Below are 22,540 nucleotides of genomic sequence, written 5' to 3'. Positions count from 1 at the left end.
ATTCAACCATATTTACCTGGTCCTGAAGCTGTACGGAAAACTATTAAACGTAGAAGAAGAAAATCTTTACCAGCCGAACCAACAACTTTAGAAGATATTAATATTCCTGAAAGCCTACGAAATACTTTTGCTGGAGAATTATTTCTATTACGTGAGTCTAACATAGAAAACGATAAAATATTGATTTTTTCAACTAAATTTGAGATTGAAAAACTTGTAAGAGCTAAATTTTGGATTATGGACGGGACTTTCAAGACAGTCCCAAATATATATATATATATTTTTACAAATGTACACTATTCACGCCCCAGTTGGAGGAATAAACTCGAGAATTCTTCCATTAGTTTATGTTTTAATGTCAAGTAAAAATCAAAAATGTTATGAACACTTATTTCAAGATCTGATTGAGATAGGCAATAACTATGGTTATGAACTTAATCCAGCTTGTATAATTACTGATTTTGAAAAAGCAGCAATTAATGCAATACACAACATATTTCCAGAATGTGTCCAAAAAGGGTGCTTTTTTCATTTGGCGCAGAATGTTTGGATGAAAATTCAATCTTGTGGATTGGCTACTGCGTATGGTACCGATGAACATTTTAGTTTACAATTACGCTATATTCCTGCATTGGCATTTTTACAACCAAATGAAATATTAACAGCATTTAATGAAATAAAACAGTATATACCAATCGAGATTTATAATTGATTTGATGAGACTTTTGTAAATGGGAAAATTCTGACGCGGCTACGACGGTGGTGGTAGGTGGTCCGCGGGAGCCGGTCGTTGGTGCGGTAGGTCGGGTGACACTCGAGCGTTAAATTGACACACCAATTTCAGTTTAGGTCTGAATTGATTTACTGTTTATTTTCCCGTAACGGGTACACGTGTGAAGATATAAATATTGGTTTACAACAAATAAAAGAATATCACAAAAAAAAAGAAACGGACAACTGACGGCGGCTATGTGACTGGATAGGTCGTTGTTGTCGTGGTGCGTGTGTAGTTAATCGAAATCTTTTTACTAGTGACTAGTCTACGACGGCCGGTACTCGTTCTACGCGACTCGCCTTCCCGTCCCACCTTGTGCCTTTGTGGCGTGGTGGGGGAGTTGGCGTTGTCGCGCTGTAGCCCGTAGTGGTGGTTGACGAAAAATTGTAGACTGGTCGCTGCGGTACCTGTACTTTGTACTGGTGGCCGCTGCGTACCGTGTCATACTCCCCCGCCAAACCGTCACACGGGGTACACTTGTACCGGTGTCTGTGTGCTATTATGGGACGGGGTGGCTTGTACTACCTCTGGCTTTCGCTTGAGGTAGACTTGCCCGCGCCCGTGTGTGTTACTGGGGGTGTTTTGGGGACCCTACCGGAGTGTAGAACGAGTGAGTGTCGTCCAACTCCGGCATCCCCTCGAACGCCACCAGCCAATCTGCCTCGGTTATGTCCACCGTGGCCTCTGATTGGTCTGGCGACTCCTGGCTGGTGGGCTGTCCCGGCTCCTCGGACTTGTCGTCCTTGGATGCCGGTTTGTCCACCTCCATCGGTGTTGGGTTGGCCGGAGGCGTGCCGGCTGCTTCCGGGTCTGAGGTTGGCGCGGGTTGCTTGGCAAGCCGACGTTGTTGGCTTGCCTCGCTTTCCCTGGCCTTCCTCTTTTCCTTCAGCTGCTGGAATTTCCGGCGGTTCCGTGCCTGCTGCGCCTCCGTCCTCACCTTTCCCGTTGGGCCGGGGAGTACCCCCGTTTGCCTGGGTACCGGTGCCGGCTCCGCAGGTGTTACGGGGGCAGGTGTCGTTGCTGGGGGTGGTGGCCTTGTCAGGGACGGTGTGCGGCTGCCGGTTGTTGATGTTGATGGTGGTCGGTGTGGCCGCAACCTCCGCTGGATGTCCGTCGTACGGTCCGCCCAGCCCCGGTTGTAGATGGCCGCCCGCACTGGGTCCTGTAGGAGTTGGCGGGTAGTCATCCTCGCGACCTGGGCGGCTGTTCGCGGCTCATCCTGGCCACCGGATACCAGCCCCAGCCGTTGTATTAGCTCGGCAACCTGCTGCCACTTCTCCTGCTGTTGGCCGGTCATGTTGTCTGTAAATGATTATTATTACAGACAATTGTTTATTTAATGTTGGCCTATCGGTGCCCGTTTTAAGCATGACACATGTATTTTCCGCGGTGGTTGTTGGTCGGTTTGGAAGACTCCTTTCCCGACCTGTTTCGCCAGTCTTACCGGTCCCCACCACTTTGGTGCGAAACCGGCGTGAAAATCTTTGTGTGCCTTAGATAAGTGGTGTGCTTTGTAGTAGACTACGTCGCCCTTGCCGAACTTCACCGGTGTGCCGGTGTTCGTGCTTGGTTTTACCACTACCTTTTTGCCTAAAATACGTTTCTCCCGCTCTACCCTCTCTTCCTGTGTTTTTTCGATGTGTACCGGCGCCGCTTTAGACAGCGCCCAATCTCCGGGTCTCTTGCACTCTCTGCCGAGGACAAGGACCGCGGGTGGGTAGCATGTCTGTTCGTTGCACCTGTTCCGTATCGAAAATAGGATTGAGGGTAGTTTCGTGTCCCAAGATTTATGTTTGCCCGTTACTAGTTGTGCGCGTAACCCTTTTTTTAAATCTTGATTACGGCGTTCGACTGGGTTGGCCCTCGGGTGGTAGACTGGGGTCGTCCAACCCTGTGCCCCCCAGCGTTCTAGCGCGTTCATCATTTCGTTTGACACAAACTGTGGGCCGTTATCACTGAGACACACGCGGGGGTAACCGAAGCGCGAAAAGAACTCGCGTTCCAACGTTTCGATTATTGTTTTAGAGGTTGCTGTTCCTAAGGGGTAAGCCTCGGTCCACCTACTAAAACAGTCGGTTGCTACCAGTATGTACGATTTTCCCTTACCAGAACGTGGGTATGGGCCCATGAGATCGACACTGATAACTTCCCATGGTTCACGGGGGGTTCTTGGTTGCATTGGGTCGTTTGGACGTGAGTTTAGTGGTTTCGTGCACGCACATACGTGGCACGCACCGACATATAACCTGACGTCGTTTTTTTGACCTTTCCAATAGTACCGTTGTCGAACCGCCCGGTACGTCTCTTTCCAACCCGGGTGGTTGGATAAGACGTGATCGTGACACCTCCAAATTGCATGTTGTGCTTTGGTTTTTGGTATCACGACAGGTGTGTGGGTGCCTACGTTTACGCGTAAGAGACCTTCGGAAAAAACGTATGCGTTTGTTCCCGATTTTGTGCTCCTAGTGTTCCGCGCTGGCCCGTCCCACCTGTGACCGGCAACTACTTCGCGGATTGTGGCGTCTTCGGACTGCCATTTTTCGAGAGTCGTCGCGGTGAGTGGTGTGTCGTCACTAACGTGGTTATCGAACATGGAAAATATTCGGTCTGATTCGAGGTGAACACTGGTTGTCGGCGCTGTGGGCGCCCCTACCACTTTTTCCTCAAGTCGATCTTCGTCTACAGGTGTGCCCGGTGCCGGGTCACGAGATAACAAATCTGGTGCTTCGTTTTGTATTCCCGGGACGTGTACCGTACTAAAATCTAAATTAGCTAGTTGTAGTGACCAACGTGTTAATTTTGAATTTTTGTCTTTAGCCCTGTGTAACCATGTTAGTGCCGAGTTGTCGGTTAGGAGTTCGAAACGTCGGGTTTCTAGGTATGGACGGAATTTGTCTGTCGTCCAGATTATCGCTAGGCACTCGCGTTCGACCGCGGCGTACCTTGTTTGCGTTTCGCTAAACTTTTTGCTTGCGTAGGACACTATGCGTCTTTCCTCCGGTCTGTCACCCCGTTGGAAAAGTACCGCACCGGCTCCTATTTCGCTTGCATCTGTTTGCAGACAAAACGGTTTGCTATAATCGGGTGGCGACAATTTTGGTGATGTGACTAGCGCGTTTTTTATTGTTTCGAACGCGCGTTGTTCTACCTCTGTCCATTTCCACCGTACTCCCTGTTTTAATAAATTAGTGAGTGGTGCTATGGTATCCGCGTAATTATCTACGAACTGGTTGTACCAGTTGCACACGCCCAAAAATTTTCGTACGTCCCTAACCTTTTTGGGAACCGGAAAATTGTCAATGCATACCAATTTTTCCGGTTGTTTTTGTATGCCCTCCGAGTCTACGATGTGCCCTAAAAATGAAATTTCGCGTAGACCGATTTTACATTTTTTTGTGTTGCACGTTAGTCCAAACCTCTTGAGCCGCTCGAGAACCTTGTCTAAGTGGGCCTGGTGTTCGTACTCGTCCCTTGAAAATACTACAATATCATCCAGGTAAACTTGTACGAAATCATCCTGGTACCCCCTCATGACCTCGTTCATGAGTCTCACGAAAGTCATTGGACTATTCTTTAGACCGAAAGGGAGGACTCTGAACTGAAATAGACCTCTACGTGTTCGGAATGCCGTGTATTTTCGTGCATTTTCGTGTAGCGGCACTTGCCAGTACCCCGACTTAAGGTCAAAAATGCTGAAAATGTTCGCGCCCCGCATTTGCCTAATCATTTTGTTGAGATCTGGCATAGGGTACGCGTCGGATTCCGTAACGTCGTTCAGCCTCCTGTAGTCGACACAGAGACGAAAAGTTCCGTCTTTTTTCTTTGCCATTACTACTGGTGCGGCCCATGGTGAGGTGCTTGGTTCTACGAGCCCCTGGAGTTCCATATCGCGTACCATATCGTCGATAGCAGTTTGTTTCTGCTGCGGATATGGGTATGGTTTGAGCGCGATTGGGGACGGGTCTTTTAGCAGAATTTCGTGTTCAATTAATTTGGTACGTCCTACTTTTTTGCTGAATACTACCGCGTATTTATTTAAAATCTTGGTTAGTTTCGCGCGTGTTTCGGGGTCGTTTCCGAATTCTAATTGTGACAGGTCGGGACGAGTGGCGGGTGGTTGAGATTTCCCTTTCCAACATGTCGACGTACGAATTTGCTTACCCATGTGAATTGTGCACGCGGCGTAATCCCAAGAGACTTCGTTGTTAACAAGAAAGTCGTGTCCTAGTAACGCGTCGCAATACAAATTGTCTAGGATGGTCGCTTCGAATTTTATATCGAGTGTACCTATCTTAGCTTCGAATGTGGAGGTGCCACTGGTTGTTGCAGTGCGACCGTCCGCCATCCGGACTGTGTTTGTTGGTCCGTGGGTGGGTGTTTTGCCGTATTTACGGGCTACTGTCGGGTTTACGTATGATTTTTGTGCCTGCGAATCTAATAGGGCTGTTACGAAGCCTGACGGAAATTCGAGTTCGACCGCGGGGGTCGGAATTTTGTCTTGGCATGTTCGCGTACCGTTATTAGTCGTATTGCAATTGGTCGAGCGGGACAACTGGTTCTGAACCGCGATGGAGACTGTCTGGTCGGTGGTGTTAACCGCCATGACCATACTGTCAACATCGGTTGCCTCGTTGCTCGCCTGTTGCCTTACGTGCGCAGACTGACCTAATGCGGGGATAAGCGCGGTGTGTGTGCTTGTGTCCCCGTCACCCGTGCGGGTGAACACCCGTGTCTCTGTTGCCTTTGTCCCTACACCTGTGGCTGCCCCATGAGCCGGTTGTTGTTGAACACACGTGTCGCCGGTGAGGTGAGTGTGTTCACTGGTGGGGTGGTGTAGGTTGGGGGTCTGTGAACGGGTGCTGAGTGGTGATTGGACGGAAAAAATGTTCGTAGTTGGTTGTTCTGTGTGTTGAATTACCGAACTACGCGCTTTTCGATTACGCTTATTTTTTCCGTGTGTACTACCGAGAGTGGGTGGTGATGAGTGAGGGGGTGGTGATGAGTCGATGAGGGGGACTAGTCCTCGTCGACTCCCCCGCCGTTTCCCGACGTGGTCGGTCTGTTTGGACACTTACTGTTCCAATGGAGTTCCCCACAATATCTGCACGGCCCCGGTGGTGTATTATCTGTTGTTTTCGCAAAAAATTTTTTTTTGACCGGGGGGGCTGTTTGTGGGGTTTCCACCACTTTTTTAGTTTTAGGGGCCCATTGTTGTGGGGGCGGGTTGGTGTTGTCCGTTACCGGGTCCAAAACGCCTGCGATGCGTCGCAGCTCGCTGAACGTCAATGGCCGGTGTAGACGTATGTGTGTACGGAAAGTGTCACGCGTTAGTCCGGCGATAATACCTACCAACTCCGATTCGGATAGGCCGGTATTTACGCGGCGCGCCAGCTGGTTTTTAATCAGCACAAATTCCGTTAACGACTGTCTGGGCGTTTGACGTGTTGACACGATGTCGGCGCGCAATCGAGACTGAATTTCGGCGTTATTGAAATTTTCATAAAATTCCTCCCTAAATTCTGTCCAGGATAGGTCGAGTGCCCTGATAGAATTGTACCATGTACTCGCCGTTCCTTTTAATTGCGGCTCGACCGCCCTGCACCAACCCGATGGGTGTATACGCGCTTGCGTCAAAATCGACTCGGTATTGTCTATAAACCGTACGGGGTCCTCGGCCCTAGTTCCTGTGAACTCGGGTAACGAGGCTCTTGCTGTACGCAAGTCCTCGTACGGTATTAGTACCGAACGTTCCTGTACGCGTGCTTCATATGACGCGTGTGTGGTGTGACCCGTATAGTCGTGTTGACCGTCGCGCGTGAAGAACGGTCGGTTGTTCGTGGCGGTAGTGTGGCTGGCGCTCGGTTGAGCGCCGCCTTCGTTGCGCTCATACGACCTACCCGACTGGTAACTATCGTGTGTACGAGTTGTTATGTGCACGGGTGACGGGTGGTTGGTGTACCGCGGGACTGCAAAGTCGTGTGGCTGCTGCGTGGCGGTCGTGCGCGATTCCGTAAAGAACCGCGTCATGCTTGCCTCGAGCGCCATTAGGCGTGCCTCGAACGACGTTGTGTCGTTCGTTTGTGGCAACGCCAGTTTTAACTTTTGCAGTTGTTCCGCTGCGGTTTTGAAAATGTCGGTATCTAATGGGTGTGCGGACTGGCCCTGTTGCATGGTCAGCTGGTTGTCGCAGTCCTCTGGCCGTTCGTCCATTGGTCCTTGACTTGCCGTATGGCTTGTCGAGGTACCCCTAGTCGATGGTCCGAAAATCTGACTGACGTCCGTGCTTAACAGCGTTGATCGAACGTGTGGTTGTTGTCCAGTACCGTCCCCTAATCCTGTGATTGGGGGCTGCACTGGTTCAAACCTCACGTTCTCGGGAACTAGTCCGCTTTCCCTAAGGTGCTCCTCTAGCCTGACATACACATCCGACTTCGACCCGGACACGCTGAGTCCGCGGGCCGTGCACTCGCTACGCAGCTCCACCGACGATAACTGTTGTAACGTTTTACCAGTCATTATGTATGATTTAATTACAAATGCTGTAGTTAAGCAGTTGGTCGGTGAGGTAGCTTGTGTTTGGTGTGTGTACGTGGTTTAGAGACTTTTTTTTTTTTTTGACGTAAATTTTGTGCGCTGTTTACGGAAGTTTATCAGCGATTACGTTAGTAGGTCAGCTGTTGACGGTGCCGCCGTTGCGTTCCCAGAATAGCAGAACTGGGTCGACGTACTCGGCGGCGGCAGTTGACGGCTGCAGCGGCTGAAACCAGTTTTGGCCTGCGCGCTGTGCTGTTATCGACGGTAATGTCGCGGGACGAAAGGTAGGCGTTGCGGAGGGGTGGTGGTTGTTATATAACTACTTCCCAATCCGTATCACGGTTATGCACGGCTGCGCGGGATTCCCTGTTACGTGCTAGAAATAATTCTTACGTAATGTTCACTGGGAATCCTAGCTAACCGGCAAACACACTCCTGGCTAAAAGTCTTAATATTAACTTAATATAAGCAATCTACCGAGGTATGTGTCAGCGTGAAAAAACTCTTACCTTTACGCTGTCTTGAGGCGGTGATTCCTCTGCGGGGAGCCAATTTGACGCGGCTACGACGGTGGTGGTAGGTGGTCCGCGGGAGCCGGTCGTTGGTGCGGTAGGTCGGGTGACACTCGAGCGTTAAATTGACACACCAATTTCAGTTTAGGTCTGAATTGATTTACTGTTTATTTTCCCGTAACGGGTACACGTGTGAAGATATAAATATTGGTTTACAACAAATAAAAGAATATCACAAAAAAAAAGAAACGGACAACTGACGGCGGCTATGTGACTGGATAGGTCGTTGTTGTCGTGGTGCGTGTGTAGTTAATCGAAATCTTTTTACTAGTGACTAGTCTACGACGGCCGGTACTCGTTCTACGCGACTCGCCTTCCCGTCCCACCTTGTGCCTTTGTGGCGTGGTGGGGGAGTTGGCGTTGTCGCGCTGTAGCCCGTAGTGGCGGTTGACGAAAAATTGTAGACTGGTCGCTGCGGTACCTGTACTTTGTACTGGTGGCCGCTGCGTACCGTGTCAATTCGTCGAACATTTAGAAATGGCACAATATCTCGGTCTCCACCCTTATTTCCACCAGAATTTTGGTCAGTAAGTCATAACAACGAATTAGATATACCTCGAACTCAAAACAAGGTAGAATCATGGCACAAACGTTGGAAGACTTTAATTGGAGCAGATCATATTGGGTGTTTACATATTGTTTTAGAAATGAAAAAAGAACAGATGAATACAATAGGTTAGTATACTAGTGTAGTAATATATAATTTATTTAACATTATATGTATTTCATTTATGATTCATAATTAAATCTGATATTTTAGGTCAAATTGAACTAATTCTATCTGGAGAACAAAAGCTTCGACAACATCCAAAATATGCTGCTCATAAGAAACGGTTAAATAATATTATTAATGATAAAGGTAATAGGACCCTGATAGATTTTTTAAAAGGTATAGCTTATAATATAAAACTATAAATATAATTTTTTTACGATTTACAATTTTAATTTAACAATAACATATTATTTTAAAATTAAATTTATATTAAAATATGTAATTAATTTTTTATGACGATTATACTATTAATATTGATATTAAATATATTTTAATTTAACAATAACATATTATTTTCAAATTAAATTTTTTATTAAAATATGTAATTAATTTTTTACATATTTTTATCGAATATTTTTTGGACGAAAATAAATTGTAATTAAGTAAACAATTTTTTATTTTTAAACATTAATATATACAATTTAGATACCATGTGGGCCTGATATCCTGTCGGCCAAACGCCGTCGGCTTTATATCTTGTCGGCCTACTGGTTGTCGGCTCAACGTCGTGATCCCTAAATAAATACCTATATAAATGTATTTATTTATTTATCATGTAAAATTAAATTATTATGAAACCCCTCCCTCCATATTAAATTCCAGTATTCAACACTCGTCTGGTCTCACCAGCATACTACATAGTAAATTTGGATTCAAAAGTTATTGTAGTTGAATTAGTAATTACTATGGCTCGGATTTATATGTAAATACATATTTTCTCTGCGACATGATAAACTAATTTCGGCAAGTGATAAATTTGTATCACAAGATTTTTGATATAACGAGCTATATTTAAATTTACAATTTTTTATTACATTTTATTGTATTATTAATTATTATTATTTTTTTTGATAACACATATTTTGAATTCTTTAGCACATATTTATGTACATATTTGTGTTGTATAAATACCTACTTTGGTTATTTAAATACATATAAATCCGAGCCCTAGTAATTACCATTCTATGTAATAATAATAACATTTTATCAAACTTAGGTAACAACACATGCAAATGTGTTGCCTTGAACAATACAAATTTGATTCATAATTTTATAATCTTATGTATTAAATCTAAAATGTGAAAAGGATACAACAATATTGTGTTTAATAACAGATTCAACGATGATTTCTTGTCATAGATCATAATGCTTTAACAGTAAATGTAGACGGTAGGGCTGGAATGGATAAATGATTTATTCTCGTCATCAAATTAATTTTGTAACAGCATATGTATTGAAATCCGCTATTCATCCTGAAACTCAATTAAAAAATATACATTTCTATAAGCTATAGAGGAATGTTTTTATCGTTACTCATCATAATTTACAGTATCCAATAATTATTTAAAAAGTAACCGTTATTAGTAATTATTCAATGAAATATTAATGTACAATGGACAATGATGTTTATGTAGTATGCCAAAAGCATCTTGGTAATATAATACTTACTGATACATACATAATTGTATAACTATAAGGATAATGGTTTATAAAAAAAAGACATTTAAACACTTTACAACACTACAAAAAATTACATAGTCATTAGTCATAGCCGCATTTAGGGTGGGGCACCGGTTACAACTATCACGGGCGCCAGTCGCCAGAATTTTGTGGTCGGAAATTTGTTCCCTTGTGAATTATTAAAACTTTTAAATTTGAAATCATTTCAAGACAAAATTAAATTATTGCAAATTTAAATTATTTTGTGACAATAATCCTAAAACTATTCAGGATATGTGTTGTTTTTTGAGGAAAAACGATTAAAGAGGTATGTCTCCCATATTTCCCGTTGTCAGGCCTCTTAAGGCCAACAAATTTTTTTTGCACCAGTGTTAAAAATGTCTAAATGCCTCACTGTACATAGTTGACTAGTTCTTAAGCATTACATTTTTATATTTATATCATAAATAAATGTATTAATATTCATTATAACTTAGACAATACATTAGATAATTTTTACAATAAATATGGTTCTATAAACTGTATGTAAACATACCACGAAAAAATCATAATACAGTAGTTAGTGCCTCAGGTGACTGTGTGGATAGGGAAACAGAATATGATATAGGTATTACACACTTACATAATGAATAAAAGACTTACATTTCCAAACAATGGCTAAACTATTCAGTACAGTGGACAGTAGTTTATACATACCTGTTTCCGTAAAAAGTGATATTTTAAATACTTCAAGACAAATTACAAATTACATGTCTTAAAATAAATTTTGAATTTATAACCTAACTTTCCATTATTATTCATTTGTCATTATGTTATGATGACAATAATATGTCAGTATTTTCGGTATAATTATCGAGGTAATGACGCCAATAGAATTTATTTATATACTTTTAAAACAATTTACAACAATTAATGTGTGTCATAGGTCGACATCTACTTGACGGTTTCGGTGCAATAGTACGGCACCCCTGAACTTATATGAAATGCAACAAAACGTACAAGGCTTCTTATCACTAGTCGTCCGAGAAATAGTCCCCTAGCTTTGGTCCCCCAACTTCACTCACGTTAGGAATGAAAGTGTGCAGCACGTCTTCTGTCAACCTAAAAAACAAACAAATATAGTTTAAAATGATGGAACAAAAATAATAACAATAATTATAATAATAACCAAAATTACTTTAATAAAATACAACAAAACCATAACAGCCACTGAATTACTAAAAAAAATTTTAATTTTTAATAAATCATCACAATAAAAATAATTAAATGTAAATAAAACAGGTTAGGAATAGTTAGGTATGTCATTGTGACCAAGACCTGACTAGATATTTATTTTTATTGTCAGTCCCTAAAATTGTGTGTAGTACGACACACTTTGTGTAGTACGAAAAGTGCAGTGTGTAGTACGAATTTTAAAAGTGTGTTAAAATTAAACCTTTATAATAATATTTTATACAATTTTATAGCTTCACATTTTTTTAATAATTTAATGGTTTTTTGACAAACCAAATTTTTATTATTATAATATACATTTTACACAGACACACAGTAAACAATATTTTGTATTATTACTTCTTATACTCATTATAGTTGTTATTATGTATTGTTATCGAGAGAAGCTATTTTTATTTTTATCAGCTTAGTAATGTTTATCTAGAAATAACCAGCATGCAACACTGCAATAGCCGTCGCTGATAGTATTATTATTAAACTCAATACCTATTTTACTAATATAACCGTGAACCAGACACGACACACCACACACTAATGCATTATAGAGTATAGACAGTCTGACTACAGTACAGTACTACACTCAGACACTCAGTAATAGTTTTATTTCTACATATTTCCAGTTTCCACAATGCATAAATTTTTAATAAAAGTAAATGGTAAGTACTACCTTATTGTAAGCTCAAATGTAGTGGTACCTCTCTTTAACAAACTTCTATTTAACGAAACTCTATATAAAAAAATGTTGTATGGAATCGTACATTTTTCTTTCAAAAACGTTTCTATTTAACGAATTAATTTTGAGTTATTTTTCTGCAATAAATTTAAAAACTTTGTTACATAATTATAATTGTATAAAGTGCACACTTGTCAATCAGCCTTATAGGTCAATAGGTACGACCATTTTTATAGTCAGAATGGTACAAAAGTTTTTCAATAACAATAATAGTATAATACTGGATATCAGAAAGTTCTTCGACCACAAAGAATAAAAAAAAATTTTAATATACATACTTAATTATATAGGTAATTTAAATTTAATTTTTATTTATTTACTGATATTATGTTTTATTATTTTCATGCTTTTTGTACATTTAAAATTAGTTTTATAAATAAAAAAAATTTTCAGCAAAATTTCTATTTTACAAATTTTTTTTAAAGAACCTTCAAATTTGATAAATAGAGGTCCAACTTTATTTAAATAAAAGTCATTGACTGTAAATATATATTATTTATTGATAGGGGCTATGTTTTTTTTTTTTTTTAGCAACTTCTAATAATTCTGTTGAAAATGTAGCTATTGATGCTTTACAAGAAACTGGTAACTCTGATATTAATATTGCTAGTTGTAGTAATGTAAATATTAAAGAAAAAAATAATATTGGCACAAATATTACTGAAAATATAGCTATTAATATTTCAAAAGAAACTGATTCAACTGGTAAATCTGATGATAATAATGCTAGTTGTAGTAGTGAAGCTATTAAAAAAAAAAAAGTTTAGAACTGGATAATGTTTTTGAAAAATTAGAAGGTGTTAAAGGTAGAAAAATGGTAAGGTGCAGTATATGCTATCGCCATAAACAGACATTATTAATTCATATCAAGCAAAAAAATCATATTCCAGCTATATGTAGTGAACTAGGTACTGCTCCACGTAAAGAGCTTTTAAAAAACCACCTCCAGTCAGTTGAGCATGTTGAATGTGTTAAAGTATTTCAACTATCAAAATTAACCACGGATAAAATTAAAAAAATTGCTCCAATGGACAAATGTATATCTCAACAAAACCAAAAATTAGCAAATAAAATTGGTCGTTTTATGTGTACAATATTTAATGATGCTAAGCGCGGTACCTTAAGTGCTTGGTCATGGCCATCACGAGAAATAGTAGACTTAAAACGTAAACATTTAGATCTAGCTAAAAAATTTCAACCTTTTGTTCCGAAAGAAGGCGATTTACAATATATTAATCCAACAAATTATACAGAGTTTTTAAAATGTATTGTTCAGGCTGATGTTATTAATCTTAAAAATAAATTAGATAAATGTCTTGCGATTTCTTTAAGAGCTGATGGATCTGTAGATCGAAGTCAAATAGATAACATTCATATTTTAGTTAAAATAATAACTGAAAATGGTGATCCAGAAATGTTATTTATTGGTTTTGAAGAACCAGAAATTAAAGGTGCAATTGGACATTTTAATGCAATCAAGATTGCATTGTGTAAATTATTTGAATGGGATAAAATATTACCAATGATTTCTTCTTTTGTCACAGATGGTGCTAATGTTAATATTGGACAAAAAAAGGGTCTTTGGGCGTTATTTGAAAAAGACAGGGAAGATAAATCTATTTAAATTTCCTTTTTAAAAATGTGGTGTGCTGTCCACCGTTTTACTCTAGCTTGGGAAACACTAACTACAAATGTTATTGAATTAAAAAAATGTATACAACTATGTTCATCAATATCAACTTATTTTCATCAATCTGGGATAAGAACAAGAGAACCAAAACAATTAGCTAATGAAGATAATATCAATATACTAAGTCTTCCAAAATATTTTGAAGTAAGGTGGACAGAGTTTACGTATGATTTATTAAATTCTATATTGAGAAGTTGGAGAGTTTTGGTGAAATATTTTAAATTGCAAATATCTGAAGATAAAAATAATACAGCAGCTGGATTTTATAAAATGTTAACTGACGTAAAAAACTTAAAATTATTGTGCTTTATGTCAGATCTTGGTTACTTGTATTCAAGATTCCAAAAACAAATACAATCTGATGATATTCTAATTTTTGACTTAGAAGATAAAAGAAATACATTAGTTAAAATTATTGAAAGTTTAAAATTGTCTGTATATCCTGGTGGCTGGGAAGAATTACTTGAAAAACAATTAGTTTATTCAAATACAGAGGATTCAGTTCAAATAATTACTTTACATAATATTGAGTTACAAGACAAAATGTTGCAAAACAGAAAAAAAAATCATAATTTGTATGTGTCTGATAGTCGTTTTGACTTACCTCAATGAACGTTTAGATACTTCTGCATTATCAGAGTTAAAACCTTTAAGAAAGTTTAGTGAATTTGTTACTCCTGATGAACTTAAAAGATGTCACAGATTGATTTGCCTAGATTATCAGTTAATAGATTTTGTTGCATCGTATCAAGAGGCTTGCACGATTGAAGAACTTAAAGGCCATATTTCAATAAATATTTTAAAAATTGTGTTAAAAAATGAAAACTGGAAGTCACTTAGTACTTCATTGGTATGTTATTAATTTCATTCTGTACAATTTAATTATTTGAGCTTAATTTTTTTTTTTTAATAATTACAGGCCAGAATTTTTGCTGCTAAACCTCATTCTGCAGATGTAGAACGGTTAATTTCCTGTTATAACATTATGAAAACCTCAAGAAGAATTTCTTTAACGCCAGAAACCATTAAAGATTCTCTTCATATTCGAATTAATATGGTAACTGTCAATAATTTCAATCCAGAACCAGCTGTATTATTATGGTTGAATAAAAAAGATAGACATAGCAAAAAACACACGAAGGCCACCCAACAAGAGTACTTTGAAGGTGTTTTTCCCGAAGCTAAACGTCAAAAAAACCAAAATTTATCAGAAGTTAATCGTATAATGTTCTAATAAAGTTAATATTTAAAAATATTTGTTTTTAAAGTTCCTTTATATTAGTAAAATACTAAAATATTACAGCACTATTTTAAAGCCATTGCTTCATAACTAAAAGGTTAAAGTATAATATATAATAACAATACGTTGATGATATACTAGAGTAAATTTATTTATAAATTAATTAATAATAGTTTAATTTTGTTCACAGTAATGAATTCATAAAATTATTAATTATACATATTTTTATTTAATTTATATTATGTGTTATTGGTTGAAGAAGACTATAAGCATCGGTAATAGTTTATATTTTTTATTTAGATTTGACTGATTTGAGACCGTGTGTAGTACGAAAATTTGGTTATTTTAGGGACTGTTTATTGTATTATTGAAATAATACACAATACCATAGGCCAAACTAGAGATTTTTATTAACCTGACTGACTTCATCTATAGTTCCATCTATGCTCCTTGCTTTTAATAAAATATCCCACAAGCAATGAAACACAATATAACAGAAAACATATGCAAACACATTATACAGACTGTAAAAGAAATAGTTGACAATTTGCTAGCCTAAGTTTATTGCATTATACATTTTTTAAATTGTGTAATTATTATATATTTATTTAATTTTAATAAAGATATACTATATAGGTACCTAACAAACAAACAAATGTAGTTGCTATTGTTTTATTTTGTTCCGAGATAATTATGATATTATGTTGTAATCTATATATATATAAAGGGATCCCTATTCTCTTGGTCATCGCATCGTGCGTGAACGGCTGGACCGATTTCACTAATTATTTTTTTGTTGTGTTCGTAATTTTCAGTAGAAGGTTCTTATGTAATAACATTTTAGGAAAATATACCGGAAAAGTATAAAATTTGGATGTCAAAAAATACAACAGCGGCGCCATCTGTCAAAAAAAAATAAACTAAATAATAATATATTTTTGTTTATTGTAAGGTCACTATAATATTGGTTATCTATACATATAAAATCAAAATACCACTTAGTCACTGATCGCTGTAACTCAATAACTACGCAACATACGATATAAATCTAAGACTGATAGAAATCTATGTCTCATTCCCTCAAAAATATTATTCTTCTTTTATGTAATGAGTAATTTTACTTTAAGATAACTTAAAAACGTGCGTTTTGTCTATGTTGCGCGTGGGTCAGAGAGAGAAAACAAATAGTGCGTTGACATCCTCTTAATTGATTATATCAACCCCCAGGTAAAGTAAAAACAATAAATTTGGTATAAATTTGATACTCTAGAGTTAAATCATACACTTGCGTACAAAAATCACGAGGTCCGCGATCTACTTGATAATATACTGCTGCGAGTCAGAATTTTTATTCCGGGCAACGGAAAAGTTAAGATAAGTTTTGAACACCATACACCGAATATTACTGTAATGAATTGAACAATTGTTGAATATAATTTAATGTATATTGTATAACGTATCATCATATTGTGCAGCAACAACAACATCGTTGTTATTAATAATGTTTAAAATCACGCCATATCATGTAATATAATTATTAGTGAATCGCATATTGTTAAAAAGTGGCGTGTGACTTAGATCAATATGTCACTTGTATATAAGGCTGACTTTTAGCATAGGTACTGTAGGTACTACATTATAATATTACTTATGTGCAGGCCCGTTAGCAAAGGTGGGGGAGGGGGGTTGAACTTGAACTTATTACTAAAAGCAGTGTAGTCATTTTTGTCCAGATCGATCTACAAACATAATCCTAAACTCAACAAAAATGTTTGAGTCATAGAGAGTTGGTACATTTATTATAATTTGGTACATTTTTACCTTTTAGTACCTTATTTTTAGTACCGTTATTTTTCACGCTCCATATATATATAAATGAATGTTTGCGTGTAGATTAGACCTCTGGGAAGAAGACAGACGGTTATGTTAGGTTAGGATTTTGTATTAGTTGATTATATTATATTATTATCCATAGGTGGAATACGATAAACTTGGTATAACTTTGATACTTTGGAGTTAAATCATACACTTACGTACAAACAGCACGGGGTCCGCGATCTACCGCAGATAGATTGCCTACCTGATCAGTGCCGGCGTTAGGATTCGCGAGGCCCCGGGCAAAATATGCTAACTGCTAGGTACAAACTACTATAATATAATATATAATGTCACTTACCAAATCTGTACGCTAGACTATCGATATGGTCATATGGTTGTGATTAAGTACTTTTTTATACATAAAGCATATATTATATTTTTTCACGTGTTTTACCTTAAAAAATAAAAACAACTAGTAAATCATTTTTAAAAATTTTATTTTTTAAAAATACGTATAGTTATAAAATACAAAATTTTATTTTCTCAAATTTATAGTATTAAAATGTTTTTTTTCTTGCTTTTTGTGATGCGAATATATCAATTATATCGTTGTAATCGAGGGACTCTGCTATTTTATTTTCAATAGATATCAATGCCAGTTTTGAAAGTTTATCTTGCGAAATTGTATTTTGTAAATAATTTTTTATAATCTTCAACTTTGAAAAACTTCTTTCAGCTGTGGCTGATGTCACAGGTATTGTTAATATAATTCTTAATGCAATATAAGTATTTGGAAAAGAACCCATCATTTTTTTAAGTAATGACAAAATTTGTAATGCCGTTTTACTGTCATCAATAATGTTTCTTAGAATTGTTAGTTCTTCGTACAACTCAATACTATCAATATCCTTTGAATCACCATCAGAAAGAATATTTTGCAGATCTTTGTAATTTTTCATCAAATCTTCATTATTCATATTTTTTAATTGTCCAATTTCATACAAGAAGCCAAAATTATTATTGAATGTATTAAATTAGAGAAATCGTTCATTCATTGAATTTAGTGCTTGATCAATTACTGTATTAAAAAAGTCATATTTGAATTTAAGTTCAGCATCTTCAATTGAATTGTCAGGCCCTTCGTAGCTAAAATGTGACTTTTTGACTCTTTTACGGGTTTTTTTAAATTCTTTATTGATATCGAGGTCCTCTGAAATTTTGTTAGCTGTTATTTTTGCAGAATAAAATCCTGAATTACGATATTTTTCAAAGAATTGTATTAGTCCTTTTAACAAACTAATAGATACTTCCAGATGCATATTTATACTTTGCAAACTCTTACTAACAACATTTACTTCCACCAGAATTTCATACCAGATCACTAAACTTATCACAAATTCATAGCTATTTAGTTCATTAATAACCAAAGAATGGGCTTCACTTTTTGTTTTTGGATCATTCGTTGTATTTGACACTTCTTCCAAAGCTTCAATTACACTAGGTAATTGAAAACGTAGAGCTTTTACACTATTTACTCTACACTCCCAACGAGTTTCTGATAGTGGTTTCAAAGTATATAGATCACAATATTTTTTTAAAATATCCCAGCGGCCAGTGGATGACGAAAATAAACAATAAATTCTCTGAACTACACCAAAAAATGAGATAGCTTTAGTTGAACTTTTTGACAAATCTCCAAGTAGTAAGTTTAAATTATGTGCAGCGCATGGGGTAAAAAATGCTTTGGTATTTAAAGTTTTAATTCTTGCTTGTACGCCTTTATATTGGCCCTTCATGTTGGCGCCGTTAGCGTAGCACTACCCTCGGCAGTTATTTATATCAATGTTGTTGTTTTTCAATTTTTCTAATAGAACATTTGTTAAATTTAATCCTGTAGTAGATTCAACATTAATGAACTCCATAAACATTTCTTTAATTATTGGATCACTATGCTCATTATCGATATCCATACCCACAACTCTTATTATTAGTGATAATTGTTCTTGATGACTAACGTCTGGTGTGCAGTCCATCATAACAGAGTAATATTTTGATTTTTGTATGACATTCACAATTCTTTTTTGTATTTTATTTGCTATCAATGTTATAAGTTGATCTTGAATATCATGACTGAGATAATGATCGTGAGTTTCTTTACATTTAATTCGTTTTACATGCTCAATTATTACAGGGTCAAACTTAGCTAAAATTTCAATGTAACCAAGAAATTTGCCATTATGTTCAGTATAAATAACGTCAGATGACCCTCTAAATGCATCATTGTACTTTGCTAAGTAACGAATGCCAGCCAAAACTCTTACAAGAACATGCCTCCAGTGTTTTTTTTCTTTTTCAATTTGGCTTAAGTGTTGTTTATTTATAGTATTTAAAGTTGAAATTCGTATTTTTAGTTCCATCCATGTTTTAACCATCTCATTATGAGCAGAAGTTCGTTCATGTTCAAATAATTTTTCCGATAAATGTTTCCAGTCACTTATTCCTTCACTAACCAATCCACTTCTATTATTCAAATTACTTGGTAAACTTGTTTGAAATAGTTTGCAGCAAAAACAAAAAACAGCATCCTTACTAATTGAATAAACAAGCCACACACGATTAATTATTTCTCCGTTAGACATAACACGGTTATAATAGCTTACGTTAAACTTTCTATTGAGCTCATTCTTTGGAAATTCAAAATCAAACACTTTTTTGGGGCCACATTTAATAATTTCTGTTCGTATATTTTGACTAATATTTACAGGCCAACAGCCGATATCGTCAAACTCACTAAACATATTTTTTTCATCGTCTTTTATTATGTTAGATTCATCAAAAATATCAGAAACAGATTCTTGGATTTCCATGTCTGATTGTATCCTTTCTTTATTTTCTGTAGTCAGTTTATCAGATTCCATACTATTATCTGAATTAATATTTTGAATTTCCGCTTCCCCATATTTATTTTCAATTAATTGTTCATCGTCTATTATTATGTGGTCAGATTCATCACAAATATCAGTTACAATTGCTTGGATTTCCATATCTGACTGTGTCCCTAATTTATTTTCATTAATTAGTTTATCAGATTCCATACTATTATCTGAATTATTATTTTGAATTTCCTTTTCCCCATCATTATTTTCAATTGTATTTTCTGCATCCGGTAATATGGATGTTTCTCTAAGAAATTTATCGAAGGCACCGTGTTGTTTTAACAAATATTGTTTTTTTTTATCTTGTTTTAATCTTTTTTGATGACCAGATGGATGTTTTCGAAAATTATCATGTTCACGACGCGTTGACATGGCGAATGATGATTGAAAATTATGAATCTGATGAAATAAAGGGAAAGAGTTATGCTACAAAAAATTGAATGATAAATATATACTTAAACGCTAAACAGTAACCTATAGTATGATAGTATAAATACCTACATGGCTACATTTCAAATCTTATATCTCATAAGTTATAACTAGGGCCTTCAATATGATGCACTAAAAACTTTTTAAACTATTAAAAAAAAAACATACAAATGCATATAAATCCTGGCCTTAGTTATATCTTATTAGCACAAGAAGAATATTTATATAATTTAGTTTATTTTGGGTATGAACACTATGAACAATATGAACTATGTTTATAATGTAGCCCATGTAGTGACACGATATGTGAATAGGTATGCGATTTAAACGTGAAACGCTAGTGTGTAAACATAGAGAGCCGAGAGCCCATGTTAATAAATTTCCAAGATAAAAATCATATTATTAAATATTATAATTAAACTACACTATTATAAATATTATTTTAAAACATGGGTACGCCCGCCATACGCACATATTGTCATCGAATGCACAATCGAAATTTCTATTCCAACAAAACAACAAAAAGTACTATAATGAGATTAATTAACCACTCTCAACAGAAAAACGGCCTTGACTTTTTCATTTATACGTATAAAAACATGCGTACCTATGTAGGTTTTTGGTGCAAATATTAATTATGAGTATGATAATTAACTACACTTTTAACTTACCAGGTCTGAACATTAGTTATGGTATATTGGCACACAATCACGTGACGGCAGGCGGCAAAGAAAACAATTAAATGAACCTAATAAGTTTTATATATTATAAAACGTGGCTTATTCCTGGTCCCCTCCGTCAAACACGGATAAGATAATAATATTATTATACAATTTTGCGAATAAAACGGTCAACTGGTGAACTGGTGACAGTTTCTTTGAACCGACGGTCGGCGATTATCGTAATGACGCAATAGCCAATAGGTAGGTACATTCAATTCAAAATCCACGAAGTCAAAATAACTATTTATACATTATGAACCGTTCGATAATGATTAAGATATAATAAATAGTAAATACCAAATATTTTTCAATTCAGATAAAAATATTCTCATGAATTCTTATTTTAAATAAATTCTTATTTATTATCACAAAGTGTGGCCGTTTTGGTCACACAAAACCAAGATATGAATAAAAAAAAATGCTGCCGGTATATACCCTGCGAGGCCCTCATAGAAGCGCGAGGCCCCGGACAAGGGCCCTGCTCACCCGCCCGTCGCGCCGGCACTGTACCTGATAATATACTGCTGCGAATCAGAATTTTTATTCCGGGCAACGGAAAAGTTAAGATGAATTTTGAAGACCATACACCGAATATAAAATAACGAATTTAACAAAGTTTGATTCATATAGAGTTGGTAAATTTAATGGGCAACGAAGTGCACGGAATCAGCTTGTATATTATATTATACATAATCATATTGTCGTGTTATTACTTATTATATTAATATTAAAGTCATTAGTTCGTCAAGCTTCGCTTTCTACACATATATTTAATTATTATAAAAATATAATTTCACATTAGTTATAATTGTATTTGGTAATCATATATGATTTCAATAGGACATACCGAGATTTGGTTACTACCATTACCAGTCTCCCATGTTGATGTAATATCACTAGTGGTTTACACAAACTCTTGAATTCCTGTTTAAAGGTCACCCCAAAATAATTTTTTTCTCAATCATTCATCATATTTTTAGGAACACCAAATTCAGACGCAGCACTTTTACTAGACCCAGGAACACAACACTTTTGGAAACCATATTAGAATAAAGACAAATATTATATTTGTAAAGTGTACAAAATAAACTACTAAAAAGACAAAAAGTAAAAAGATGAAAAATGGAAATTGGTGAAACACTACAAAAGCAAATTATTGAGTATTGTATTACAATCTTTATTCCAAATCCCAATTATCCAATAATGAAAATTCGCGGGTAAATGTTTAAAGATAACATTGATAATAAACAAAATTGTTTTTGGCCGTAAGAACGCTAGCTATTATTCTCACACAAACCATCAGCTGTTTATATTCGAGTATCTTTGGGCATCATTTCTGTTGTATAGTTTTAATGGGTAGTTTCGTAACCTATTTATCTTAAGCCATGACAAAAACTAACAAATTCAAAATCCCGCGCTTACATACATGATTATTATTGGCTCCCTTTACGCTGCCATTTTTGTTTTAATCATCGAATATTTGATTGAGAAGGGGTATATATGCAATAACCTTGTATATTTCAACCATGGATATTTGTATTATATCATTCAATCATTGACATAGTTCATAATTCCAGAGCGGGATAATGTGGTGATAATTTTACACCGGTTTGTACCAATGAATT

The 22,540-nt window shown here is 36.5% G+C and overlaps 3 protein-coding genes across 3 annotated transcripts; 1 reads left to right on the top strand and 2 right to left on the bottom strand.

Annotated features, from left to right (window-relative positions):
• Positions 1-1,343: 1,343 nt before the first annotated feature.
• LOC132949817 (proteoglycan 4-like) lies at positions 1,344-2,083 on the bottom strand. The gene has a single exon (XM_061020910.1). It carries the CDS (start codon positions 2,070-2,072, stop codon positions 1,344-1,346), a length of 729 nt encoding a protein of 242 aa, XP_060876893.1. The 5' UTR covers positions 2,073-2,083.
• A 12,256-nt stretch (positions 2,084-14,339) lies between these two features.
• On the top strand, positions 14,340-15,060 carry LOC132937203 (uncharacterized). Its single transcript, XM_061004023.1, has 2 exons — positions 14,340-14,620; positions 14,690-15,060. Exons 1-2 carry the CDS (start codon positions 14,348-14,350, stop codon positions 15,002-15,004), a joined length of 588 nt encoding a protein of 195 aa, XP_060860006.1. The 5' UTR covers positions 14,340-14,347; the 3' UTR covers positions 15,005-15,060.
• A 2,802-nt stretch (positions 15,061-17,862) lies between these two features.
• LOC132949806 (uncharacterized) lies at positions 17,863-18,624 on the bottom strand. The gene has a single exon (XM_061020908.1). It carries the CDS (start codon positions 18,622-18,624, stop codon positions 17,863-17,865), a length of 762 nt encoding a protein of 253 aa, XP_060876891.1.
• Positions 18,625-22,540: the final 3,916 nt, after the last annotated feature.

This window comes from Metopolophium dirhodum, chromosome 1, assembly GCF_019925205.1.
Source record: "Metopolophium dirhodum isolate CAU chromosome 1, ASM1992520v1, whole genome shotgun sequence".
NCBI lineage: Eukaryota > Metazoa > Arthropoda > Insecta > Hemiptera > Aphididae > Metopolophium > Metopolophium dirhodum.
This window is presented reverse-complemented; position numbering and strand designations above follow the sequence as displayed.

What these genes read in the sequence shown, in the direction of transcription:
- LOC132937203 (XM_061004023.1), top strand. Translation starts at nt 14,348, where the DNA reads ATGTGTCTGATAGTCGTTTTGACTTACCTCAATGAACGTTTAGATACT. An exon ending in AGTCACTTAGTACTTCATTG is followed by an intron (nt 14,621 to 14,689) that starts GTATGTTATTAA and finishes TAATAATTACAG; the next exon opens with GCCAGAATTTTTGCTGCTAA.
- LOC132949806 (XM_061020908.1), bottom strand. Translation starts at nt 18,624, where the DNA reads ATGAAGGGCCAATATAAAGGCGTACAAGCAAGAATTAAAACTTTAAAT.
- LOC132949817 (XM_061020910.1), bottom strand. Translation starts at nt 2,072, where the DNA reads ATGACCGGCCAACAGCAGGAGAAGTGGCAGCAGGTTGCCGAGCTAATA.